The sequence below is a fragment of the Pelodiscus sinensis genome, chromosome 8, assembly GCF_049634645.1.
Source record: "Pelodiscus sinensis isolate JC-2024 chromosome 8, ASM4963464v1, whole genome shotgun sequence".
Taxonomy (NCBI): Eukaryota; Metazoa; Chordata; order Testudines; family Trionychidae; genus Pelodiscus; species Pelodiscus sinensis.
In genome coordinates, this window is record NC_134718.1 from 24,157,129 (window position 1) to 24,183,718 (window position 26,590).

General features: G+C 46.5%; 1 protein-coding gene across 1 annotated transcript in view; it reads left to right on the plus strand.

Moving 5' to 3' along the window:
• Positions 1–21,006, plus strand: part of ZNF365 (zinc finger protein 365) — a 46,904-nt gene extending 25,898 nt beyond the window's left edge. Inside the window, 3 exon segments of the mRNA XM_075934888.1 lie at positions 9,883–9,920; positions 19,414–19,556; positions 19,559–21,006. Coding sequence (XP_075791003.1) covers positions 9,883–9,920; positions 19,414–19,556; positions 19,559–19,722 — 345 coding nt within the window. The 3' untranslated portion in view covers positions 19,723–21,006.
• The last annotated feature ends 5,584 nt before the right edge of the window (positions 21,007–26,590 follow it).

The following is a 26,590-nucleotide window of genomic DNA, read 5'->3' on the forward strand; positions in this document are numbered from 1 at the left end:
TCAGTGTTCTTGCACAAATTCTCGTGGCCAGTGTAGACAGGAGTCAAGTTTTTGCACAAAAGCAACTGCTTTTGCGCCAAATCTTGCCAGTCTAGACGTACCCAAAATGTATTGTGTAAGTTTACAGGCTGAATCCACAGTAAATGTAATTCTAAGAGCATTATTTTCCTTTTGAAACATGTATTCAGAGCCCTGCAAATCTGTGGATATAAAGTAGATACCCAGTGTCAACTCAGGGGGCCGTGGCCAAACAGGATTATGGATTCGCTTAACAACAGAGTCAATTAGGGATAGTTGCTTTTATTAATCTCACTAAATCACTACTATTACATGCTTAATACTGCCAAATGGTTACACAGCTGCTGCAAAGTGACACATCAATAAGCACAGGCAGAGCAATGCATACAAGAGCAACAGACACTTAGAAATGCTTACGCCCCTTCAGTCTGCAGAGAGTCCCATCCCACGAGGCTGTAGAGGATAGGGTTGCAGGATGGCTTCAACAAAAATACTGGACACACTGGACATTACATCACAATCTACATTACATCTTATTTAGAAAATACCAAATATTTTCTCATTTATATTTTCTCCATTTGTTTCCCAAACAGAAAGCTCAAATATTGAGTGTCTGGTTCAAAACAGGGCACCTGGCAACCCTAGCAGTGGACATGGCTCCAGCTGGGGGAATCCAGGGCACCCTCTGAGGTCTAGGTCCCAGGTGAGACTCACCAGGCATGGGACTCCTCACACTAGTTATACTACATTTGTTTATCGGGTGTGTGCGTACTGGCTCAATGCCATTCTTATCACTCTTATGAGCTGAGACTGAGGTTAAACTTGTTTACAGCTTAGTAGTTTCCCAGCTCAAGTGCATGGGTTAAAGTTGATAAGGGCCAGCTGCTGTTTGCGCTTGCAGGGTCCCAGGCTATTTACTTCAAGGATGGAAACTTCCATCCTGGGCCTGCTAAGCTGCAGGATCCACATATGACTTTTTATGCGACACCCAGGGGGTATCTGCATCCACTTCTATGGATGTAGATATCTGCAGCTCATTTTTGCAGATATGGATGCAGATTCAGATACAAATTTTGTGTCTAGAAACCTACAAATTTGCAGATATCTGCTTTGTATCCACAGGTACCTGCCTGCACAGATGTCAATAAGGATATCTGCAGCTCAGTTTTGCGGATAAAGATGTGGGAGTAGATACAAATTTCATATCCATGCAGGACTCCATGGGTATGTCTACACTTCATTCATCTCTCTCAAGAGGAATGCAAATGAAGACACCCGAAATTGCAAATGAAGCGGGGATTTAAATATCCTACACTTCATTTGCATAATCACGTTATGGCGCTATTTTACAATAGCGCTGTTTCGAGAGAGAAAAGGAGTTATTTTGAGATAAAACCCTTCCCTCGAAATAACCATTACTCCTCATTTTTTGTTTTGTTACTCCTCAAAAAATGAGGAGTAAGGGTTATGTCGAGGAAAGGGTTTTATCTCGAAATAACCCCATTTTCTCTCTCAAAATAGAGCTGTTGCGAAATAGTGCCATAACACGATTATGCAAATGAAGTGCAGGATATTTAAATCCCTGCTTCATTTACAATTTCAGGTGTCTGCATTTGCATTCCTCTCGAGTGAGAGGAATGAAGTGTAGACATACCCTATGTGTATTGTCCAAAAGTTGTTAGATGATGGTTTATGGTCATAGCCAGTGTCCTATGTGAAATGATGATTTGGTGTTATAGTCCCCTTTTCAGTGAGCAGCAATTAGTGAGCAACACAAAAACCACCCCTGTCTTTGGCACTTATTGAATTCCTCATTAGCATTTTCAGTAACAAGATCAAAGAATGAAGGAACATGGAAATGGAATCCCCTCAGGCATCAGTGAAATTCAAATATATTGGGAGAACAATAGTAGGGAAACATGTCTTGTCATTGCTCTCTACTATTGTTAGATCTTTAGGACTGTCGATCTGGCACTTTTCAGAAGCATTAAAATTCACACTGATACTTGGACAGAAAAGTGTTTAAATCAGGGCTGCAAGCAGGCACTGTAGGTAGCAAAAATGGTGTCTCTTTTTGTTATGCTTTGCTAATATTATTTAACCCTCATTTTGCCAAAAAACTCTTGTAATACAAAAACTGAGATATTTTTGCATTGCTCTTTCGCCTGCTATTTGGAGGGGTGGCAGTGGCATAAAGAAAGTCAGAGTATTTGAAGCAAAATGCAGGACAATGTAGCACTTTAAAGACTAACAAGATGGTTTATTCGTTTATTAGCTTTCGTGGGCCAGACCCACTTCCTCAGATCAAATAGTGGAAGAAAATAGTCAGAACCATATATACCAAAGGATACAATTAAAAAAAATGAACACATATGAAAAGGACAAATCACATTTCAGAACAGGAGGGGCATGGGGGGGGGAAGGAAGGAAGGAAGGAAGGTAAGTGTCTGTGAATTGATGATATTAGAGGTGGGGAGAGTGGGATGTTTGTGAGCTAATGGTATTAGAAGTGATAATTGGGGAAGCTATCTTGGTAATGGGTAAGATAGTTTGAGTGTTTGTTCATTCCTTTTTGGAGAGTGTCGAATTTTAACATGAATGACAGTTCAGAGGATTCCCTTTCAAGTGCAGATGTAAAAGGTCTTTGTAGCAGAATGCAGGTGGTTAAGTCATTGAGAGAGTGTCCTTTCTGGTTAAAATGGCAAGAAACTGTATTTTGAAGACATTGGCCAAAACTGGAAGACTTACTGCTTGAGTTAGTGGCTGTCCTATCATACTCCAGTCTTTATTCAAGCAAAACGCCATGGACAACCTTGCCTGAGTAAGGACTGTAGGGATGGCTCAGATTGATAGTGTATGGTTGTCCCATGAAGAAGAACAGATATAAGAAGTTGGAACCTGAAACCCTCATTAACAGCCAAAGCTGATTCAGTGTTAGATTTTGCTGGAAGTCATTACCTGCATAGGGCCAGATCCTTGTCCTGGTAGTTAAGGGAGGCCACTCTGGTGACACAATCCAGCCTTCGATCAGGGATGGCAGGTTTGCAAAAATGTTGTTGATGCCCCAAATGCCCAAAGCCTGAACTCCTCCCCAACTCAAACTCTTACCCTCCCCCTTGACTCCTCCACCCTTCCCCCTCCCCCCCATCCCCCGCCTGCCTAAGGCTTTGGGAGGGAGTTTGAGTGCTAGGTTCAAGCTCTGAACTGGAGCAGAGGACTGGAAGATTTGAGGATGGGACAAGCTCCGGGAGGGAGTTTAAGAACAGGAGTGGTGAGGAATAGATTTGTGAGGGTCTGGGGTGCAGGCTCTGAGAGGGAATATGAATGTAGGTGTGGATCTGGGGCAGTGTTCCCTAAAACTTTGTGCTTGTGTGGCCACTCAGGAAGGATTTCAATGCCACTCAGCTGCTTAGCAGAGCACCCACAGCTAGCGTTTTTGTTTCTATGGGTGGTACACATTCACACATGCCTCAGAACACATAACATTTATTCTTCATATGGATACAAAAAAAAATCTGCACATGGATGAAAAAGGTTAGAGGGAACATTGGTTTGAGGTGAAGCTCTGGGAGGGATGGGGGTGTTGCCTTTGGCCTGGAGCAGGGGGTAGAGAGTCCTGGGTGCAGCCTCAGGGAGGAGGTTTGGAGGCTAGAGGGAATGGAGTGCATTCCAGGGGTGTGGATGGGGTACCATGCTTACCTTGGGGAACCCCCTCTGGCAGTGGCTCCTAGGGAGAAGGAAGGCTCCAGCCACGTCATTGTATGCTCCCCCAGCTTCCCTGCTGCCCCATGTATCCTCTAGCCCTGCCTGCTGCCCCATACAATTTTAAACATCCCAGGGGCCCCCCGCTGGCAGTGCAGCAGGATTAGAGCAGCTGCTCACTCACCCCAGCTGCCGACATGTGGCTGGGGGAATGGGAGAGGGGTTTCTGGGCCATGCGCTGCTCCATGTTCTACCCCAGCCCCCTGTGGGGTCTGCCCTCCATACCCATCTCCCCCTCCCTGCTGCATCCTCTGGCTCAGCTGCTTATGTCCTACTCCAACCCCTCCCTTCCCTGCAGGGTCTACTCCTGACACCCAAGTTGCCCCTCACTGTAGCCTCACACTGGGATTGGTGGATGCCCAGCATGGGACAGGGTGGTGTCTTGGGGTGCAGATGGGGATGCTGCAAGACACTCACCCAAGACACCCTTTCAAACAGCATAAGAAAAACATAAGGATGGCATCTGGGTGAGACCAAAGGTCCATCTTGCCCAGTGTCCTGTCTGCCAACAGTGACCAATGCCAGGTGCCCCAGAGGGAGTGAACAGAAACAAATAATCAAATGATCCCTCGCTTGTCATCCACTTTCAGCCCCTGACAAACAGAAGCTAGGGACACCATTCCTACCCATTCTGGCTAATAGCTATTGATGGGCCTAGCCTCCATGAATTTATCAAGTTCTTTTTTGAGCCCTGTTAAGTCCTGGTTTTCGCAGCCTCCTCTGGCAAGGAGTTCCATAGATTGACTGTGTGCTGAGTGAAGAAAAACTTCTTTTGTTTGTTTTAAATTTGCTTCCTATTAATTTCATTTGGTGACCCCTCATTCTTATGTTTCTAATTTTTCCTTATTCACTTCCTCCATACCTGTCATGACTTTATAGTTCTGAGTCCTATCTCCCCCCTCATTGTCTCGTCTTTTCTAAGATGAAAAGTCCCAGTCTTTTTAATCTCTCTTCATATGGCACCCATTCCAAAACCCTAATAATTTTTGTTGCCCTTTTCTGGACCTTTTCCGATGCCAATATATCTTTTTTGAGATGAGGCAACTACATCTCTATGTAGTATTCAAGATGTGAGCGTACCATGGATTTATATAGAGGCAATAAGATATTCTCCATCTTATTCTCTATCCCTTTTTAAATTACTCCTAACATTCTATTTGCTTTTTTGACTGCCGCTGCCCATTGAAGTGGCTGCCCCCTTGTCACTACCCTGAGGATGGGGAAGGGAGGCTGGAAGGAGTTTGAAAGCTGCTGCCCCTTCAGACTCCAAGCATCTTTCAAACTCCTTCCAGGAAGAGAGCTAGCTACTGCCCTGGCTCTAAACCAGTGGTCACCAACCAGTAGATCTTGGAGCCTCTGACGGGTGATCCTGACTGATTTGGCCAGGAAGCTAACAAGTGCTGGCACTTCAGTTGCCTCTTTACCTACTGTCATGCATCTACTGCCCTCTGCCTTGGAGCCCTCCCTTGGGAGCCTCCTGCTTTCTGTTGAGGGTATGGGTGGGAGAAGGGGGGTGCTGATGTCAGGGGGTCCCTTTTCCCCCCACTCTGGTACCCTGTCTCCACATGGAGAGAAGGGGATGGAGAGAGCTTAGCAAAGAAAATCTCTGTCACCCTCACAGTGTGTGTGTGTGTGTGTCTGCCATTCTCACAAACACACTGTTCTTCCTTCTCATATCCAGACCCAAAACATACATGGGGAGGGGGGTGTTATTACTTTTATTGCTTGCCAAGTGGGTTATTTTTAGTTTTTGACTTGTCTGTGCTAAGGATGTTAAATAATGATTAATCTACTGGTTGAGTAGTGGATGGAATTTCCATTGACAGGCACATCTGCATTCCTCCTTTGAAAGGTACAAGAGGCCCTACTCCCCAGATGAATGGCCTTTCCCTCCTAGTCCACTCCAGCACTTACCCCACCTTTTCCAATAAGAGTCCTCTTATCCTGTGTGAGCTGTCTGGTTTCTCCTAGGGTGGATGGAGGGCAGGACTTCAGCTACTAAGGAGTGAACTCAAACCCACCACCCTGTGTTCCCCAGACAAATGCCCAATTTCCTCAGGCTCTCCACAACCCACCTACCTTCAGGGCAGCCCTTATCCTGCTTTCCTAGTGCAGGAGCCACGTCAATCCCTGGGATAGCATGAGGAGGCTATCTGGTTGTTGCCAGGGTGGCTGGGACTTGAAATCACCACCGTGTGCTCCCAGGTAAATGCCCTGGCCCTTAAGCCACTCCACCTCCCTACTGTCACAGGCTTCCTTATCCTGTGTTGGCTGTCTGGTCACTCCCAAGGTTGGCAGAGGGGAGCAAGACTTGGCTTGCCAAGGGGGGTAGGACTCAAATCCACCACACTGCACTTCCCAGGCAAGTGCCCTATACCTTATGCCAGTCCAGAACCCACTCCACCCCCTGGGCATCCCCTCCCACACTCCAAACCCCTTAACCCAAGACCAGAGCATGCACCCCAACCTCCTATCCCAGCCTGGTGAAAGTGAATCAGATTCAGGGAGGAAGAGGGATGTTGTGAGCAAAGTGTGGCCTCAGAGAAAGAGTGGAGCAAGGGAAGAGCCTCAGAAAAGCGGGGAAGGAAGGCGTGGAAAGGTATTTGGGTTTGAGGTAAATCTTACATTGCACATAAATTGAAAAAGTGATCTTGTGGTTAAAAAGTGGGAGACCACTTCTCTAAACGTTGCTGGAGCCGAGGCCCTGTCCCTGAATATTCATAGTGCCTGAGCACCTCTGGCCCATATAACTCACTGCCTATGCTTTAGAGGGGACTTAACAAGCTACCTGGGAATGTTCCTGCTGTAGGTCAATTCCTGGTGGATCTAGTTCTGTCCATTCCAGTTACATGTTCATAGAATCATAGAACCATAGAGCTGGAAGAGACCTCAGAAGGTCATCAAGTCCAGCCCCCTGCTCTATGCAGGACCAACCCCAACTAAATCATCCCAGCCAGGGCTTTGTCAAACCAAGACTTAAACACCTCTAGGGATGGAGACTCCACTACTTTACCAGGTAACCCATTTGCGTGCTTGACCTCTCTCCTAGTGAAATAGTTTTTCCTAATATCCAACCTGGACCTCTCCCTCCACAACTTGAGACCATTGCTCCTTGTTCTGCCATCCATCACTACTGAGAACAGCCTCTCTCCATCCTCTTTGGAACATCCCTTCAGGAAGTTGAAGGCTGCTATCAAATCCCCCCTCACTCTTCTCTTCTGCAGACTAAACAGACCCAACTCCCTCAGCCTCTCCTCATAGGTCATATGCTCCAGCCCCGTAATCATTTTGGTTGCCCTCCGCTGGACCCTCTCCAGTGCGTCCACATCCTTTTTGTATGGGGGGGGGGGCAGAACTAGACACAATACTCCAGATGTGGCCTCACCAGAGCTGAATAAAGGGGAATAATGACATCTCTGGATCTGCTGGCAATGCTCCTCTTAATGCAACCTAATATGCCATTAGCCTTCTTGGCTACAAGGGCACACTGTTGACTCATATCCAGCTTCTCATCCACTGTAACCCCCAGATCCTTCTCTGCAGAACTACTACTTAGCTACTCTAGGTTGAATATTAGGAAAAACTATTTCACTAGGAGGGTGGTGAAGCACTGGAATGGGTTACCTAGGGAGGTAGTGGAATCTTCATCCCTAGAGGTTTTTAAGTCCTGGCTTGACAAAGCCCTGGGTGGGATGATTTAGTTGGGGTTGGTCCTACCTTGGGCAGGGGGCTGGACATGAGGTCTCTTCCAGCTCTATGATTCTAGAAGGTATTGGGCCCTGCCATGAGGGCAGGGGACTGGATTTGATGACCTCTCGAGGTCCTTTCCAGTTCTAATGTTCTATCATTCTGTGCCACCTTTCCTGGCCCCTAGTGTTTGGAGGCACACTCCAGACTGCTGGGTTGGAACTCCCCAAGCTGTTCTTACTGTGCCAGAGGTAGACAGGCCTTGATTGGTTCTAGGATCAGGGATGGGGCAATGAAAAGAGGTATACAGCAGTTGTTGGGCCTTCTCCTTTCCAGCAAATACTGCTCTGGGCACAGCAGAGAATATAGTTTACATACTTTTAGTTGTTCTTGTAGAATAAATATATTTTAGCAAAATTAAAGATTGTGAGAGGAAACTTATTTAATCCAGTTTAATTAGGAACAATGGCTTATCAATTATCTTGAGCACAATAATTACTTTTCATTGTATCTACACTCTATAATCAAATGTGAAGTACCTTAATTCAGCTCTTGCTATTCTTCTTCAGCAATTTCCTTTGAGTATAGTTACAATACAGAATTGTAAATACCTGCTGGTATATGAAGTAACAACTGCTGCATAATTACAAGATTTAAGATTATTTATTAAGTTGGAAGACTTGTTAGTAGGAAAAAGAATTTAAGAAACAAAGAATTTTTGTTCAAAAGTTCCTAATAGTAACATGGAAAGATGGAAATAGAATTCTGCATACTTAATAAACAGAATTGCTTTTGTAATGAGAATACTTCAAAAATATTCCATTCTTGTACTTCAATCATTCTTAATTTGGCTTTAAATTTTAAGAGTTAAAAATATACAGGTGAGAAACAATTCCATTGTCTTTGGTTGCATGGCCTCAAGATGAGAAAGTGACAGTGGTTTAACTAAAGAGAAAAGATGGGGGAGCTAATGTCTTTTATCAAACCAACTTTTTCTATTGGGCTATCTCTAGACTGCAGGCTTCTTTCTGAAGAAGTTTTTCCAGAAGAGATCTTCTGGAAAAAACTTCTTCCGAAAGAGAGCATCCACACTGCAAAAGTGCATCGAAAAAGCCATCTGCCTTTTTGAAAGAGAGTGTCCACACTGAATGCTTGATATCTCGCATTTCAGCAGTGATTACTATGGATGGAGTGGCCACCAAGGCAGCTGTGCTTTTTCCTTTTTCCTCTTCTTTCGAAAGAACTCCCTCTTCCCCGTCCACAAATGCCTTTTTCTGAAAGAGCTCTTCTGGAAAAAGGCTTTTTCATAGAATAAGGATTACCAGTGTCAGAAAAACCCCTTTGTTCTGCAATGTAGACGTAATTGAAGTTTTTTCAGAAAAACAGCTGTTTTTCCAAAAAAAAAAAACCTCTTTGGTGTAGACATACCCTTGGTGAGATAGAAGCTTTCAGGCTGCACAAAGCTCTGCAAATGGCACCTCTGGTTGCCATATAGCCATAGCTAACATGACTAGATGACCCTACTTCCACTACAAGTACTGGTCTACTACTTGCTGCCAATATGTGGAATTTAGAGCACAGAGATTAGGAAGCTTTGCAAGTTTCTACCTCAAAATTAGAAAATTCTACAAGAGGACAAAACTAACCTAAGCTTTCTCCTTTCCTTCAACCCCTAGACCAGGCAATGAATTCTACTTCTTAAACATACTGGTGCCCTGAAATCTGTAAAGTTCTGTAAAGACTGAGATTAATATTAAACACGTGTAGGTCTTTGCAGGATCGGGGCCATGGATCAAATTGTTATTTGTAGATATAAAATTATTTAAATGATAGAAAAACACAGTGCAAAAGGTGAGTTTTTTGTTTGGGGAGGCTACAGAAACCTCCTAGAAGTGAAGGGTGGCACCAGTGCCTGGACAATGCACCCCACTTCCTTGCTCTGCCATTTCCTGGCTCTGCTCCTCCCCCTGAGGCCCTGCCCCCAGCCGCTCATTCCTCTTCAACCCCATCTTCCATTGCTTGCCCATAAGGCAGGAAAGAGGTGAGTAGACATTTTTCTAGTATCTTCACTTACCATTTTGCCTGCCCTAAGGTTAAGTGATGATGGGGGAAGAGGAGAGGGGAAGGGGAGCACATGGCAGGCAGGACCACAGAGGAAGAGGTGGAGCTGCAGTGAGAAAATGGAGTAGTGGCTGTCCCACTTCAAGGGAGCATCTGGCACTCCTGCATGCAGGGCACAAAGTCAGCAGGCTGGTGCATCTCCAGAGGGAGGTGACTCACCTCCATCTTGTGCCCCACTTTAGGCCCAGTCTTTTTTATTTTAGTGAGGCTTAGCATCCTCACCCCTCTTATCACAGTGCCATGGGCAGCACAAATATATGCTCATAATCTGAACAGTTCTGTGTTTTTTTTCAGTTTTCAGACATCTCGTCAAATAAGAAACCCAGATGCCTGTATGTATGTCATTTCATTTTTCCATTATTTAAACATGCTTGCATTTTAAGGTGCTTACATTTCAGTGTATGCTGTATGACCCTGATCCTAACTCATTACACAGAATTCCAAGGGCTTTGGAACAGGTCCTGTGTTTGATGACACATATGCAATTTGCATAATAAAGGGGGAAAAGCTGTTTTGCTAAATTAAAAAAAATCAAGAAAAATAGAATCCTTTTGTGCCAATAAATTACTGTTTCCTGTTTGACTTTATAAGATTTTCACAAAGTATGATACACCAGCAGCTGAATCTACTAACTTTTAAACATATGCTACTCTTCAGACAAAAATGACTTTAACATGCTGTTGTGGCCATTCTTGAGTACCTTGTGTGGGAGATTTATACTTGCCATTTCCCATATCCGATTTTCAAAGGGACACTGTCAATTTAAAAATACCATATAATAAATATATGTCCTGAGCTACGGTATGTAACTAAACACATTTTCAATTGTAAAACCAAATTTAAAAATACAACTTGCTTTTCACTGTTTATTTTTAAATTTTCTTAGGTTGGGTATTGAAAATTTGAATCATTTTTACTGTAAGTGTGGGAATTATCAACTGTGCAGAAGTTGGGGATTTCTGTTTTTGTTGTTTTAATAATTTATTCCATTAGACGTTTTTGTTTGTTTTAATCATGAAACATTTCTCTGATGGTTTTAGGTTGTAAAATCAAGCTTTTTCCAAAAAAATCTAAACTTTGGCTTATACTTGAGCTGACGATGTCTCTAAATTTCAAACCCCTGTTATTGTTCGTATGATTAAAAGAAGTAGGAGAATGTGTGAAATGAAATATGTGACAAATCCACTAAGTGGGTATAGCTCCACTGATGTGAGTAGTTACACCCACTTATGTCTTATTTCTACAATGCTGACATATCAGGCCAAGTTCAATCAAACTTACGCATTGAAATCAGATGTGGGTAAGTGACATGGATAACTGAAGGGATTGGTAACAGCATATACAGGCCGCTGGTTTTAAACAGCACAGTTTCGAAGAATCCAATAACTGCCATTTACTGGGATTTCTGTGGTCTATATGAAATAACTTGCAGGTCTCCATCTAGCCACTGTTGTTCCTACAAAAAATACTATCAAAGGGTATGTCTACACTACAAAGATAATTTGAACTAACGAACGTTAGTTCGAGTTAACTTTGATAGGCGCTACACTAGCGCGTCGCTAGTTCGAATTTAATTCGAACTAGTGGAGCGCTTAGTTCGAACTAGGTAAACCTCATTCTACGAGGACTAAGCCTAGTTCGAAATTACTAGTTCGAATTAAGGGGTGCATAGCCCCTTAATTCAAACTAGTGGGAGGCTAGCCCTCCCCAGCTTTCCCTGGTGGCCACTCTGGCCAACACCAGGGAAACTATTGCCCCCCTCCCGGCCCCAGACCCCTTAAAGGGGCATGGGCTGGCTACGATGCCCGTGCCAGGTGCAAGCCTGCCAGCACCCAGCCAGCAGACCCTGCACCTGGCACGGATTGAGCCACCCACCCGATGCCCCCCATCCCTCCCCCTCTTCCCAGGACCAGGCTGGCGGCTCCCGGGAGCTTGCCCAGGACCACAAGAGGCGGGCACCTTCCTGGGCTAGTGCGGACATCGTGGACCTCGTCCACGACCTCCGCACTAAGCACAGGAAAGCAGCCGTCTAGGGCAGGAGAGCTGCCAGCCTGGCCATCCGGGAGCAGGTTTGCATGAAAATCAAGGTGGTCCACTGAGCCCCCCGACCCTGAGCCCTGAGCTTAGAATGGCCGTACTGGGTCAGACCAAAGGTCCATCTAGCCCAGTAGCCTGTCTGCCGACAGCAGCCAATCCAAGGGACCCTGGAGGGGATGGACCAAAGACAGTGACCAAGCCATTTGTCTCGTGCCATCCCTCTCCAGCCTTCCACAAACTTCGGGGAGGGACACCACTCCTACCCCCTGACTAATACCACTCCATGGACCCAACCTCCATGAATTGATCTCACTTCTCTTTAAACTCTGTTCTAGTTCTAGCCTTCACAGCCTCCTGCAGCAAGGAGTTCCACAGGTGGACTCTTTGCTTTCTGAAGAAGAACTTTCTGTTATTAGTTTGAAGCCTGCTACCCATTCCTTTCCTTTGGTGTCCTCTAGTCCTTCTATTATGGTAACTAACGAAGAACTTTTCTGTATGCACCCTCTCCACCCCACTCGTGCTTTTATAGACCTCTATCATATCCCCCCTCCATCTCCTCTTTTCTAAGCTGAAAAGTCCCAGTCTCTTTAGCCTCTCTTCATATGGGACCTGTTCCAAACGCTAATTCGAACTAGTTTTTTAGTCTGGATGCGTTAGTTTGAATTAGCTTAGTTCGAATTAACTAATTCGAACTAAGTTAGTTCAAATTAGCGCTGCAGTGTAGACATACCCAAAATGAGCACTGATTAGCAGCAATATCAGCAGACACATCAAGGACTGATTCTGCAGATGGATTAAAGTTACCAGCTGGCTTATAGAGATGGTAACCATAAACAGGGCTGAGGCAGTATGGGAAGCTTCTATTGCTGCTATGTCCATTCTGTGGCTGAAAAGTTAAATTCCTTCTCTACAACTGTCAAGCCAGCTGTTTTTCAGACCATCATATTACATATTAACTTAAACATAAAGCAAGGATTATTGCATCAGCTGATTTTCCTTATTGTACCGCCACAGTTTACTCACCATAACAAATATATTTTCAATTTATGAAGCTTCAACTACAAGAGGATTTTCCTGCAATATTTTTATTTTAAAAATAGTGTTGTGGGTCACTGGTTGTTTAAGCAAGAGAATCAGGGTTGAGTCTCACCAACACTCTTGAGAAGAATTCTCAGTTGGTGTGAGCCGCTACAGACCCATGAGGCCTATAACATTACATCAGTGTCCTATCACTTCAAGTCAAAATAATTAGAGGTGAAACAGATGATAGGACAGTAGTTAAAGCCCATCAAATGCCTCTTTTCTGTAACAACTCAGTAACTCTCTGTACACTATCTCAGGCTATGTCTACACTACTAGGTTATTTCAAAATAATAACTACCAAAATAAGTATTTTGAAATTAGCTTATTCCTCTTCACAAGCAGGAGTACAGATTTCAAAATAACAGGCTTGGTAATGTGGACGCTCACCTTATTACTTCAAAATAAGGGGAGCTATTTTGAAATATTTCCTCAGTGTAGACATGCCCTCAGCATCTAGCTGCATAGACTAGTTCGTAACTAGCTGGTGTGATCTTTAACCTTTATGATACATTTTATCATGTTAAAACAGATTTTTAAATACCAATGTTTTACATACAAATGTTTTTAAAATTCATTTGCCTTTCTCATGCACTGAAGTCTATAACTACAAGAACTGTAAATCATTTGTGTCTGAATGATGCAGCACTCCCCTTTGACAAGAGCCCCTTCTGGTCCAATGCATCTACAGCCATGGTCACCAACCAGTAGATCGCGAGCTACCGGTAGATCTCAGGGGCTCTAAGAGTAGCTCTTGAGCCCTCTCTGAACTGCGCACCTGCGCAGTACATTTACATTAGATTCCTCATTTGAGGAGCAGCTACTCACTGAACAACAACACAGGTGAGTAGCTGCGAGGAATGGTGAGAGCTGGGAGGTCAGGAGAGCTGAAACACCCCAGCCAGTTGACTGTGGCTTTCACAGCTGGAGCTAGGCGCAGCCTCTCTGGGCTGAGTGCAGGGCAGCCGGGCTGGAGGGAAGAGAAGCAGCTGCCTGGCCAACTGGCCATGGTGCTCAGCCAGGGTGCACCACGCTCCATGTGGGCTGGCGCAGAGGAGAAGCTGCCTGGCCTGCTGGCTGCAGCGTTCAGCCCAGAGCAGGCTGAACCGCACTCCAGCTGATTGGGCAGCTTCCCCTCTGCGCCTGCCCACATGGAGCTTGGTGGCACCCTGGCTGAGCACCATGGCCAGATGGCCAGGCAGCCGCTTTTCTTTGCTCCAGCCCGGCTGCCCTGCGGTCAGTCCGGAGGGAGCGCGGGTCAGAGGCTTCCCTCCGTGGCTAGTGTAGGGAACTCCCTGCCCCCAACGTTGTTCCCTCTCCTCTGCCCCAAACATGTCCCCTGCCTTCCTGGCCCCCTGTTCCCTCTCCCTTGCCTCCCCGACCCCGCTGCAGAAACCTGCCTCCCCCTACAGAAACTTGTCCCCCAGCACCCTGCCCCCCCTGCAGAAACCAGTTCCTTCTGGCACCCTGTCTCCTACTACAGAAACCTGTCCCCCTGCTCCCCTCTGCAGAAACCTGTCCCCCCCAGCACCCTGTCCCCTGCTGCAGAAACCTGTCCTGGCACCCTGCCCCCTCTCCCCTGCCCCCACTGGCACCCTGTTCCCTGCTCCAGAACCCACTAGCACCCCTCCCCAGTACTGTGTCCCCTGCTCCCAAATGACTTTTCTATGGGTCAGTGACACCTGACTCAAGGCAGGTTCCCTGCCATTCTCATAAATAAAGACAATGCAGAAACTTTTTGTGTTTAACATAGTATTTTATTTAAAAATGAAGCCTGGCCAACTAACCCCCAATTGTGGCCAAGCCCCCATCTGGCCACAACCACTCCTGCATTCCCCCTTCCCCAGACCCTAGATCTGAGCCTATCAAACACTGGAACCTCATGCTCTCAGGCCCTCACATACCCCAACCCAAATTCCTGCACCCTCACATCCACAAGCCTGTGGCTTGCTTAGTATCCCAACACTGCCCAGCCTGGAGCCCCCTCCCTGAGCCAGTGTCTCCTTCTCCACCTCCTCCTGCATCCAGATTTCCTCCCAGAGCTTGCACCTCTCACCCCTTCCCACACCCAAATCCCTCATTCCCACCCCAGAGCCTACACATCCTGTCTCAACACAGCAAGGGTCCAGCTAGACTGCAGGAGTTTTTCAGGATTCTGGAGATATCCCAGAAAAACTCTTCTGCATCCAGGGTTGCATTTGTTCTTCCACTTTTTTAGTGGAAGAGCAAACAGGCTCTTTTGGTCACCCCTATATTCCTCTTTCCACAAGGAATGAGGTGGCTTCCAAAAGAAGGGTTTTTTTCTGACATTTGGTCCAGAGTAGACAGGCCAAATGTTGGAAAAACCTCTTCCTACAGAAGAATAATAAAAAAAAATAAGCAGCAGTATAAGGATTGGGGATAGCAAGTGATGGAGAGGAGGAGAATAGAGAGGGCGGGGCTTCAAGGAAGGGGCGGGGCGGTAGATCTTGGCTTGGTCTGTCATTTAAAAAGTGATCTTGGGTGTAAAAAGGTTGGAGACCATTGATCTACAGTCATTAGGTAGGCCTGTGTCCAGTATCCAGGCATGGCCCCAGGACTTCTTTCCTGGAGGTAATGGTTTCCTCTTTTTTGGTTTGTTCTGGCTCCAGATTTCTAGGTGGACCTTTTAACAGTTCAAATGCCATTGTAGGGAGTTTATCACTGTCCAATTGTAGGCCCCTTCCCCAGTGGGGTGAGGGGACACCTAGCCTACCTGTTATTTCCAGTCGCCGCCAAAGGACCCTAAGAATAGCAGCTAAAAGAACAGCTTTTAGTGAAACGGCCTTGAAATCCCGAGGCCACTTCCCTACAACTGCTGCCTTCACTAATGTTTCACCCTTAGCTCAGGGGTTTTCTGCATTCAGGTCCAGCCACCAAGAAAGTGTTCTTTTTGGGTATGTCTACACTACAAAGTTAGTTCGAACTAACTTTCATAGGCGCTACACTAGCGCTCCGTTAGTTCGAATTAAATTCGAACTAACGGAGCGCTTAGTTCGAACTAGGTAATCCTCATTCCACGAGGATTAAGCCTAGTTCGAACTAGCTAGTTCGAATTAAGGGGTGTGTAGCCCCTTAATTCGAACTAGTGGGAGGCTAGCCCTTCCCAGCTTGCCCTGGTGGCCACTCTGGCCAACACCAGGGAAACTCTATGCCCCCCTCCCAGCCCCGGACCTCTTAAAGGGGCACGGGCTGGCTACGGTGCCCGTGCCAGGTGCAAGCCTGCCAGCACCCAGCCAGCAGACCCTGCACCTGGCACGGATTGAGCCACCCACCCGATGCCCCCCATCCCTCCCCCTCTTCCCAGGACCAGGCTGGCGGCTCCCGGGAGCTTGCCAAGGACCGCAAGAGGCGGGCACCCACCTGGGCTACTGCGGACATTGTGGACCTCGTCCACGATCTCCGCACTAGGCACAGGAAAGTGGCTGGCTTGGGCAGGATAGCTGCCAGCCTGGCCACCCAGGAGCAGGTGTGCAAGAGAATCAAGGGGGTCCACTGAGACCCCCGACCCTGAGCCCTGGGTCAGACCAAAGGTCCATCTAGCCCAGTAGCCTGTCTGCCGACAGTGGCCAACCCTAGGAACCCTGGAGGGGATGGACCGAAGACAGTGACCAAGCCATTTGTCTCGTGCCATCCCTCTCCAGCCTTCCACAAACCTTGGGCAGGGACACCACTCCTACCCCGTGGCTAATACCACTCCATGGACCCAACCTCCATGACTTGATCTCACTTCCCTTTAAACTCTGTTCCAGTTCTAGACTTCACAGCCTCCTGCAGCAAGGAGTTCCACAGGTTGACTCTTTGCTTTGTGAAGAAGAACTTTCTGTTACTACTTTGAAGCCTGCTACCCATTCTTTCCTTTGGTGTCTCATAGACTCATAGACTTTAAGGTCAGAAGGGACCATTATGATCATCTAGTCTGACCCCCTGCACAGTGCAGGCCACAAAATCTCACCCACCCCTCCTAGAATAATTCTCTCACCTATATCTCAGATATTGAAGCCTTCAAATACTTTGAAGACCCCAAGATGCAGAGAATCCTCTAGCTGTGATCTGTGCCCCATGCTACAGAGGAAGGCGAAAATCCTCCAGAGCCTCTGCCAATCTACCCTGGAGGAAAATTCCTTCCCGACCCCAAATATGGCGATCAGCTAAACCCTGAGCATGTGGGCAAGACTCATCAGCCAGACACCCAGAAAGTTCTCTATAGTAACTCCTATCATCCCTCCATTGACCTATTTCCCACTGATAATGAATGGTCAATTAGTTACCAAGATCATGTTATCTAATCAAACCATCCCCTTCATAAACCCATCTAGTTTAATCTTGAAACCAGATTGATCTTTTGCCCCCACTACTTCCCTTGGAAGGCCGTTCCGTGTCCTCTAGTCCTTCTTTATGGGAACTAATGAAGAACTTTTCTGAATGCACCCTCTCCACCCAACTCCTGCTTTTAGAGACCTCTATTCTGTCCCCGCTCCATCTCCTCTTTTCTAAGCTGAAAAGTCCCAGTCTCTTTAGCCTCTCTTCATATGGAACCTGTTCCAAACCCCTGATCATTTTAGTTGCCCTCCCCTCTCCCAGCCTCTCTCTTCCCCTCTCCCACCTCCTTTTCCCAGTCTCCCCCAGTTTTGTTCAATAAAGACAGATTCCATTTTGGAAGACACGTTATCTTTATTTTGTACATCAGGAAGGGGGACTAGGGAGGGGTAAGTGGAAGAAGGTGAGGGAGGAATGGGGCACGAGCTCCCGATGGGGAGGACTGGGCTGGCTCTGCGGGCTTCTGGGGGTGGAAGCTCTCCTGCAGCCCCCCGATTACCCCCTCTCCCCAAATGGCAGCCTGCGGCAAGTGCAGCCGGGCTGATGGCCGAGTGCTGTGATGTGCCCAGTGTGGGCACTCAGGGCACTCCAAGCCAGGACTGAAACGAGGTGTACCGGTAGTTCGGAATAGGCACCCTAGTCCGAACTACCTAGTTCGAGCCCCGTGTAGCCGCGCTGCACGGGGTTCGAAGCAGCGGGGATTTTTAAATGGCGGCTCCCCGCTTATGCAAATGAAGCCCGGGAAATTCAAATCCCGGGCTTCATTAGCAAGTGCGGTATGCATACATTACCCTGCTAGTTCGAAGTAGGAGGATAGTGTAGACATACCCCCAGTTAGTTCGAATTAGCGCTGTAGTGTAGACATACCCTTTCATTCTTCTGCTCCCTGCCAGCATTGAGCTGTCCACAGTGCTGCAATTTCTTCTGGCCAGCCAGCAGCACCATCTACACCAGTGGTCCCCAACCTTTTGGGGCTGCCGGGCACCCGGGAGCGGGGCCACTCATGCACCGCGCACGCGCCCAGGGACGGGGCCGTGCATGCGCCCGGGGCTGCGCATACGCTGCGTGCCCAGTGCCGGTGCCACCCATGCACTGCACTCCTGGGGCCAGCGCCACTCCTGTGCTGCACGCCCAGGTGCAGGGACGCCCATACGCCGTGCACCCAGAGCCAGCACAGCCCATGCACTGCGCACCCGGGGGCAGGGCCACCCCCGCGTACCAGGGCCAGCGCCATGCCTGTGCCGCACGCCCAGGGGCTGGCACCACCCATAAGCCATGTGCCCAGTGCCAGCACAGCCCAGTGCCAGCCAGCACAGCCCTTGCACTGTGCACCCATTCGCCATGTGCCCGGTGCCGGCGCCACCCATGCGCCGCACTCCTGGGGCTGGCACCACTCCTGTGCCACGTGCCCAGGGGCGGGAATGCTCATATGCCATGCCCCCGGGGCTGGCTCAGCCCATGTATCGCGTGCCCAGAGGTGGGGCCGCCCATGTGCCGCACACCCAGGGGCCGGCACCGCCCATATGCCATGCGCCCGGGGCTGGCACAGCCCTTGCTCCGTGCACCCAGGGGTGGGGCCACCCATACACTGTGTGCCCAGGTGCCGGCACTGCCCATGCACCACGTGCCTGTGAGCGGGGCTGGACCCAAGCACTCAGCGGGCGCACAGAAATTGCCCGGCAGGCACCATGGTGTCTGTGGGCAACACGTTGGGGACCACTGATCTACACCATGAGATCCCAAACTGGGGGTGTGCCGCCCTGGGGGGGGCATGAAGAAATTCCAGGGGTGTGTGGAGCGACCCAGACCCCTTCCCCCATCAACCCCCTTCAAGTTTTGTTGCTATTTTTGTTTCTCGGCCCTGTTCAGTTCCTTTTTTTTTCTCAACAAGTTTTGCTGCTATTGGGTGGTCCCTTTCAGCACCTCTCTGTTGAGGTTGTGGATTTCTTTCCTCTGTGGGGTTCTCTTCGTGAAATTACCTCTACAGCAATAATCTTAACAAACACTAGATTTATGTTAAAGGAAAGAAAATGAAAGTAAAAGAAAAGCTGTTTTCTAATTTATCAAAATTATCACTTTTTAGAATGTGAACACGCTCATGGTGAATTTCACGCTAAACGATGATGCACAGAGCATTCCAGTAAGAAACAAACGTGAATCTCTACATGCCCTTGGAGTAAAGAAACTGCTACATGCCGGTCTCAGCCCTCGTAAAACACCCTCCTATGCAAAAGAATAATTTACAGTTGTCATGCTAGAAATGCTATTTTTAACCAAGTAATAACTCTCATAGCTGCACATGCTCTGTCCCTTTGCAAATCAGGCCATTTGCCACTGCACAAAACCTGACGGATGTTTTTTTTATTTCAGAAGTGGAGGAAGTCAGCATGCTTCATATAATATCCCTAATGCAAAGCCTCCTCCCCTTCAAAAAGGTAGAATGTTCCTGAAGAAAGCCAAGGATGATAAGAACAGCATCCAACCAGTCATTTTCTTTTATGAGCCTGTCAACTACTCACAGAGCAATGGAGGCCACAGAAAAAAGGTGAACTAGTGAGTTCAAAATTCAAACAGGGTAAAAAAAGACAAATAGCTAAAGTAACAGATTATATTATATTATATAGCAGCATACAGGAGCTACTGGCACAGGGCTTCAACAAAATCATCTCTGTTAGCTAAGCACTGTACTTTTTCCTATTCATTTGTTCATGACATATATTAAGTATAATACTATATACATATATATGCACAATGTGAAATAATATTTATATAATTTAGTAATTATATTTCCATTTTGGGGGTCTATAAGCAAAGTAACATTTATTTATTTCAGTTTACATTTGATTTTTCTATTTATTTAATGCTAAAGCCTATTGAAAATGTTCCCAGTATCTGGCTGTATATTATTGTGGCCATATGTTTTATAACTAGAGATTTTAGTGGCAGCATGTGGTTTGCTAATCTAATCTCCATCTATGTCATTGCGTCAGTTCAGAAGAATCCATTTAATTGGCACCCTGATACTCAGTCTTTGCACTTGATTGGTGTGATTGCCAGGAAACACATTCAGTGACTAAACCTTACATAGCCCAGCACACTTAGTTGTGAGAGGAGCATTTTAGTGTAATCCTACTGTCTTCAAAGCTGTTCATAATAGCAGATTGGTATTTGCAATCCTGTTACTACACCTACCATTTCTGATCAGCAGGAATTGAACTGGAGAGCCCAGCTCTACAATCAGAAGCCACTGTGTCCATGTATACATTGCAGTTTAACACCTGCAGCGAGTCCATGTCAGCTGACTTGGGCTCACACAAGTTTCAGGTTAAGGGGCTGTTTAATTACAGTGTAAATATTTGGGCTCAGACTAGAGCCTGAGCTCTGGAACCCTTCCATCTTGCAGGGTCTGAGAGCCTGAGCTTCAGCCCAAGGGCAAACAACTACACTGCAGTTAAACTGCCCCTTATCCTGAGCCCGAGTCAGCTGGCACTGGCCAGCTTCAGGTGTCTAACTGTAGCATAGACATACCCTTTGAGCTAACAGAGTAACTCCATTACTAATTAGCAGTAGTTGTTTCTTTCCCTCCGTCAATCAGCAGCTAGAGGGAAAGACAAGTTACACTGCATGCCAGCATGTTCCACTGTAATATTTGTTTGTAGGCAATTAATGAACATTTGCCAGCACTATATAGTACATGAGCCTCTCCTAAATGGGATGATAATTTCAGTCCTAACCCAACACATTTTTATCTGTATGAATACTCGTTTTATATGCTAATATTCCCATAGATATCGAACTCCTTGTTGTTTTGAGACTAACAGATACCTCTCTAAAAGCTGTCAATATGTGAGCAAAAGGCATAGAAAGGACTGCAGGAATGGAATGTTAACTGGAAGGTCTCTACTCTCAGGGGGTATGTCTACACTACCCGCTAGTTCGAACTAGGAGGGTAATGTAGGCATACCGCACTTGCAAATGAAGCCCGGGATTTGAATTTCCCGGGCTTCATTTGCATAAGCGGGGAGCCGCCATTTTTAAAACCCCGCTAGTTCGAACCCCGTGCAGTGCGGCTACACGGGGCTCGAACTAGGTAGTTCGGACTAGGCTTCCTATTCCGAACTACTGGTACACCTCATTCCACCAGTGGGGTTTTAAAAATGGCGGCTCCCCGCTTATGCAAATGAAGCCCGGGAAATTCAAATCCCGGGCTTCATTTGCAAGTGCGGTATGCCTACATTACCCTGCTAGTTCGAACTAGCAGGGTAGTGTAGACAAACCCAGGGTGTGTCTAATCAGCAAAGTTATTTTGGAATGATGGCAGTTCAGAATAACAGAATTTCAAGATAATGGACGGCTTATTCCAACTTCTGTAAAACTCATTCTACAAAGAATAACGCCTATTCCAAAATAGCTATTTTGAAATAAGATGTGTGTAGATGCTCCGCTTGTGCTATTTCGAAATAGCCCCTCACCAGGGCCATTCTAAATTATTCCTCCTGGGGATCTAAATCATGATAGCATGTCTACATTAAGGAAGCCTGCCTTGGACTAATTTTGAGGTTTCCTTGCAGTATAGACATGCTATTTTGAAATAAGCTATTTTGGAATAAGTTTATTCCTAAATAACTGTGCAGTGTAGACTTAGCCTCACTGGTTTGTGCCAATTAAAAGGATTCTACTGGATCACAATGTTCTTCAGAATTAACTTTGTGGCTATATTTTCAGTAGCATTAATCCATATGCCAAGTTTATAAATATTAGCAACCTGTTGAGATTCTGTAAGAAATGGTTTTCTTGAGAAGAAAACAAACAGCAGTCAAGACTGTTTAATTTATTTTTGAAATGCTCTTAACCGCTGTAAATTGTCTTTGTGGAAGCTGGTTTTTAAAGTACATATATAAAGATGTGCAGAAAATGTTATTTGTTTTTTATAAATATGACTGTAAGCGTGAGTGAGACGAAGCAGAAGAAAATATATCCTCATGACTATTGCTGCAATAAACTCTAGATTGCAATATAATATTTAATATAGAAGATAACATGCTAAAATGCAGGAAACAACAAATGTCACACATTTTTCATTGTATATACTTCCCAGAATGCATCACAGTGAAGAGTGAAATGCTTGAATTCTCACTTCTATTTAAGATAATGTACATGGAATTATCAGATGTATGTTTAAACTTTCGCAACACTGTTTCGACTGAAAGTCACAGTGTAAAAAATTCAGGTATTTAAATTATTGACATTTTAATATTTGTTTAAATAGCTCCTTGTTAAATTTAACACTATGCCATGTTAGATGTCATGTGCTAGTAAAAAATGATTTGTTAATTGTATTGCATTCTGTGTTTTGTCAGGTCGTATCTGATGAGAACCTTCTTTTGCAATTCATGTTGCCAAAATTCTTTACTTTTTTCTACTGCTTCTCACATTATCAGCTTTCTTTGAAAAAATTACAGATCTCTTTATTACAATAATAAAGGGGGATCTTTAGAAAGAACTTAAGTAAAACACGTTAACCCACTTCCTCATTTAGTCATGAAAGAAAGTAGCAGTCTTTATTTTTCAATACTTGTCTCCCTTTGGATGGTAAATTACTGAAGTTAAGCACAACTATTCCCATTTGGTGCATGAGAGGCTTCTTTTGTTATTTATCATCACTTGAGATCTTTACTATCATGTGCCCTTTTTAAAAAAGTGCAATGTTCTTTAGTTTCCTAAATCATAAACTATTAACATAGGCGTGCGCAGCACAAAGGTGTGCACCCAAAGAATTTTTTAAAAATGTACTCTTTGACTCTCATTAGCCACACCCCTGACTCTCATTAGCCACACCCCCTAACCCCGATTAGCGACGCCTCTGGAGGTAACGCTTTTGGGGCAATATGGACACATGACCAGAAATAAAAGGTGTCATGTGACACCCCGTCCCCCCCCCCCAAGGATTTTTCCCACCATCCTCTTACCAATAGGGATTAGTCTGAAACCCCCCCACCAAACCCTCCTCATGCAACTATCCTGCAGTTGCATTAACCCAATGGCTGCGTCTACACTGGCATGATTTTGCAGAAGTACTTTTAACGGAAAAGTTTTTCCATTAAAAGTATTTCCGCAAAAGCGTGTCCAGATTGGCATGGATGCTTTTGCGCAAAAGCATCTGTGACCAGTCTAGACACGATTTTGTGAAGAAAGCCCCGATCGCCATTTTAGCCATCGGGTCTTTTTTGCGCAAAACAGTTCTTCCCTATCTACACTGGCCCTCTTGCGCAAGTATTCTTGCGCAAGAGGGCTTTTTCCCGAGTGGGAGCGTGAAAATATTTGCGCAAGAAGCACTGATTTTATACATTACAAAGTCAGTGTTCTTGCGCAAATTCAAGCGACCATTGTAGTCAGCCGGCAAGTTTTTGACAAAAGTGGCCGCTTTTGCGCAAAATCTTGCCAGTCTAGACGCACCCAAAGTGTGTGACATTAACTCAGGGGTAGAGAGGCTGGGGAAAGTGTTCCCTCTAAGAGTTTCCTCCCATGAGCACAATAAATTTTGTGTTGTGCACCAGTACTGAGTTTGTGGCTTGTTTGGTTGTGCCACTGTGGTACCCAAGTTACTAATAAATATCTTATAAACCTCTACCTTTTCCCCTCTGCTGCCCTGTCTCCTCCGCTTGCTCCATCATCTCCCCTAGTGCCTGCTGCCTCCCCCCAATCCCTCACCCACCTCTGCTGTCCTGACTCCTGCCCTTCTCACTGCCCTCAGCCTTCCTGAGACCTGCCCCCCTCCACCAACCCTTCTCTCCCCTGTGCCCATTCCTCCAGTAGCCCCACTCCGATCATGTGAGCTACCCCTCCTCGTCCCCTCTCCTAACTCCTCCCTCTACAAACCTGCCCTGCCTCTCTCCTCTGGTGCTGCTCCCTCGCCTGCAGGTGTCTGCTCTTCTGCTTCACCCTCAAAATCCCCTTGCACCTGCACCTTCCCTTAGCCCTGCACTCTCCTGGTGCCTCCCCTTCCCTCACTGCCCCACCTCCTTTGCCCTCTTTTTCCCTGATACCCACCCCCTCACCACCCTCTGCCCCCGTTCCCCTCATGCCCCTGTGCCCTCACACATGCCTTGCTCCATCCCTGCCTTCCTCATGCCCACTCTTCCTTTCAAGCCTTCTCCCAGCACCTCCCCTTCTCTCCTCTAGCCCCCAAAGCCCTTCCCCTCTCCTCTCCTAGCATCATCTTGTCGTCCGCCCCTTTTGCTGACACCTCCCCTCCTGCCCTTTTCCTCATTGTCTCCACTTGGCCCCCTAGCATTTGTCTCTCTCCTCCACCCTGTCCCGTGGTGCCTTCCCCTTCTTTTCCTGACCTGCCCCCCTCCCTTCAGCATAAGCCCCTTCCTCTCTGACCCTTCCCCCTATTTTTCCCTCTTCCTCCAGCAGCTGCCAACTGGTCTGTAACAGAGTTCTAGGGTCACCCTGACTATCACCCTTCTGGTGCTCCCCCTACTCTGTCTTTCTTGGGTTTCTCAGCCCCCTTTTGTGCCACAAACCCCCACCCCGCAGTCTCTGGTTCCCAAAGTTCCGGCGGTCTCCCCATCACTTGGTGCCTGCACCGGGTCCGACTCATAGGGTTGCCAGGAATCCGGTTTTCTATCAGACAGTCTGGTTTTTGGGCCCTCTGTCTGGTAAAAAAAATCCAGAAAATACCCAACACATGCAATGTCTGGTATTTCCTGGTTTTCCGGCTGGGCGCCAGACTAAAGCCTGGCATCGGCGGGGAAAATGGCTGGGAGGTGGGACTCGATCGGCACTGGGAGCCTCTAGTTGAGTCTGACGCCTTGGCGAGGAGGAGAAGCCCTGTCCCTGAGCACGTTTTGGAGCTGCAGCTGGTAGGGTTACCAGGTAGACCCACCCCCAAAAAAACCTGGACACACTTGATCGTGGGCAGGGGGGTGGGAGGAACTGGCCAGGGGGGTGGGGCTCACCAGGAGGAGGGGGGGGGCAGGAAGCAGAGCTGGAGGGGGGAGGGGTCAAGGAATTCGGGGCTGGCCAGGAGGAAAAGGGGGGCTGGGAGGAAGGGGAGATGGGAAGCAACTTGGGGGGCAGGAGGCAAGCCGCACTGCCCCCGACCCCCCCTCCCCGGGCCAGCCGCACCACCCCCAACCCGCCCCCCCCCCCACACCAGCCACGCTGCACCTGATCCCCTGCTCGGGCACACATCCCCGCCTTCCCGCCCGGGATTTAAATTCACCTCGCTTGACGGGAAGGCGGGGTGACATGGCTATGTCCCTGCCACCTCTTTCCGTGGGGTCCTAAGAACTGCCAGTTTTGGCTGCGCATGCGCGGAAAACCCGGCGCGGCGTCAGTTCCCCAGAGCGCCAAAGTGGTGCTCCTTGTAGTGAGGGGGCTCGTGCCCTCGCACCACAGGCAGCCCTTTGAAACATTAGGGGGCATGCCTATGACTAGTAAACTGTTCCAAACTATTTGCTAAAATCAATGCCAAGCTAGTCAATTGCAAAGAAGATGAAATGTACTGCAATCCCCAGAAAAGTCTTTTAGAATATAAAAATTCTAATAAAGATACATTTCTCAGTTATTGTGCTGATGAACTATATAATAGTACATGTTTGTGAAATGATCACACAGTGGCATAAGTACAAAAGAAAAATATCCTCCTGAGGGCACTGTTCATTAATTAGTTTCTTGTTACCTTTTCTCACTTTATGTAAGTGAGATAACATCTTTTATTGGTCCTACCCCGTGGGTGAGAGAGACAAGCGGTAAAGAAGAGCTCTGAGGAATTCAAAAGCTTGTCTTTTACACCAAAGAAAGTTGGTCCAATAAAAGCTATTTCCTCACTTGCCTCATCTTGCTCATATCCTGGAACTAACACAGCTACAACACCACACATTAAATGGCAGTTTCCATAACTACGTTATTTGGGCCCCAGTTCTGAAAAGATGTACAAATGAAAAGGCTTTTTCTGAAGACATTTAATTTCTTTTTGAGAAAAGATCTTCTGTAGAAACAAAAGTTATGGAAAGAAGTGGTATTAAGACATTGTAAAAGGAGACGAAAAACCTCTGAAAGATATCGTCAAGTCTGAAAAATTATTAATTAGTTATTCATTAATTAGGTATTGCCAAAATGGCTGCTGCATGGAAATATCTTGCAATTCTGTAGACTTGTTTTTAAGCAAACAGCTGATCATCAGCTGACCGTAATTGCTGCACCCACACTACAAGGTGTCAGTCCCAACCATTATTTTATGTCACAGTTCATATTAAATATAGATACATATGCCGTATATTTAATGTAATTTTTTTTGTTTAATGTGGGATTTTTTTGCCTATTCTGCATTGTGGAATGTAAAACAGATCATTTAAAAATCTCAAAGCTTTTTCTTTGGAAAATTAAAACAAACGTAAAAATATTTTGAAGACAAGAACCATTAGGTTGGAATCTTCAATGAGGCCTAAGCAAGTTAGGCAGCTGAATCCAATGAAAAGTGAATAGGAGTTGGGTGTCTAGCTCTTTTCAATCCCTTTAAAAATTGAAGCTTCAAATC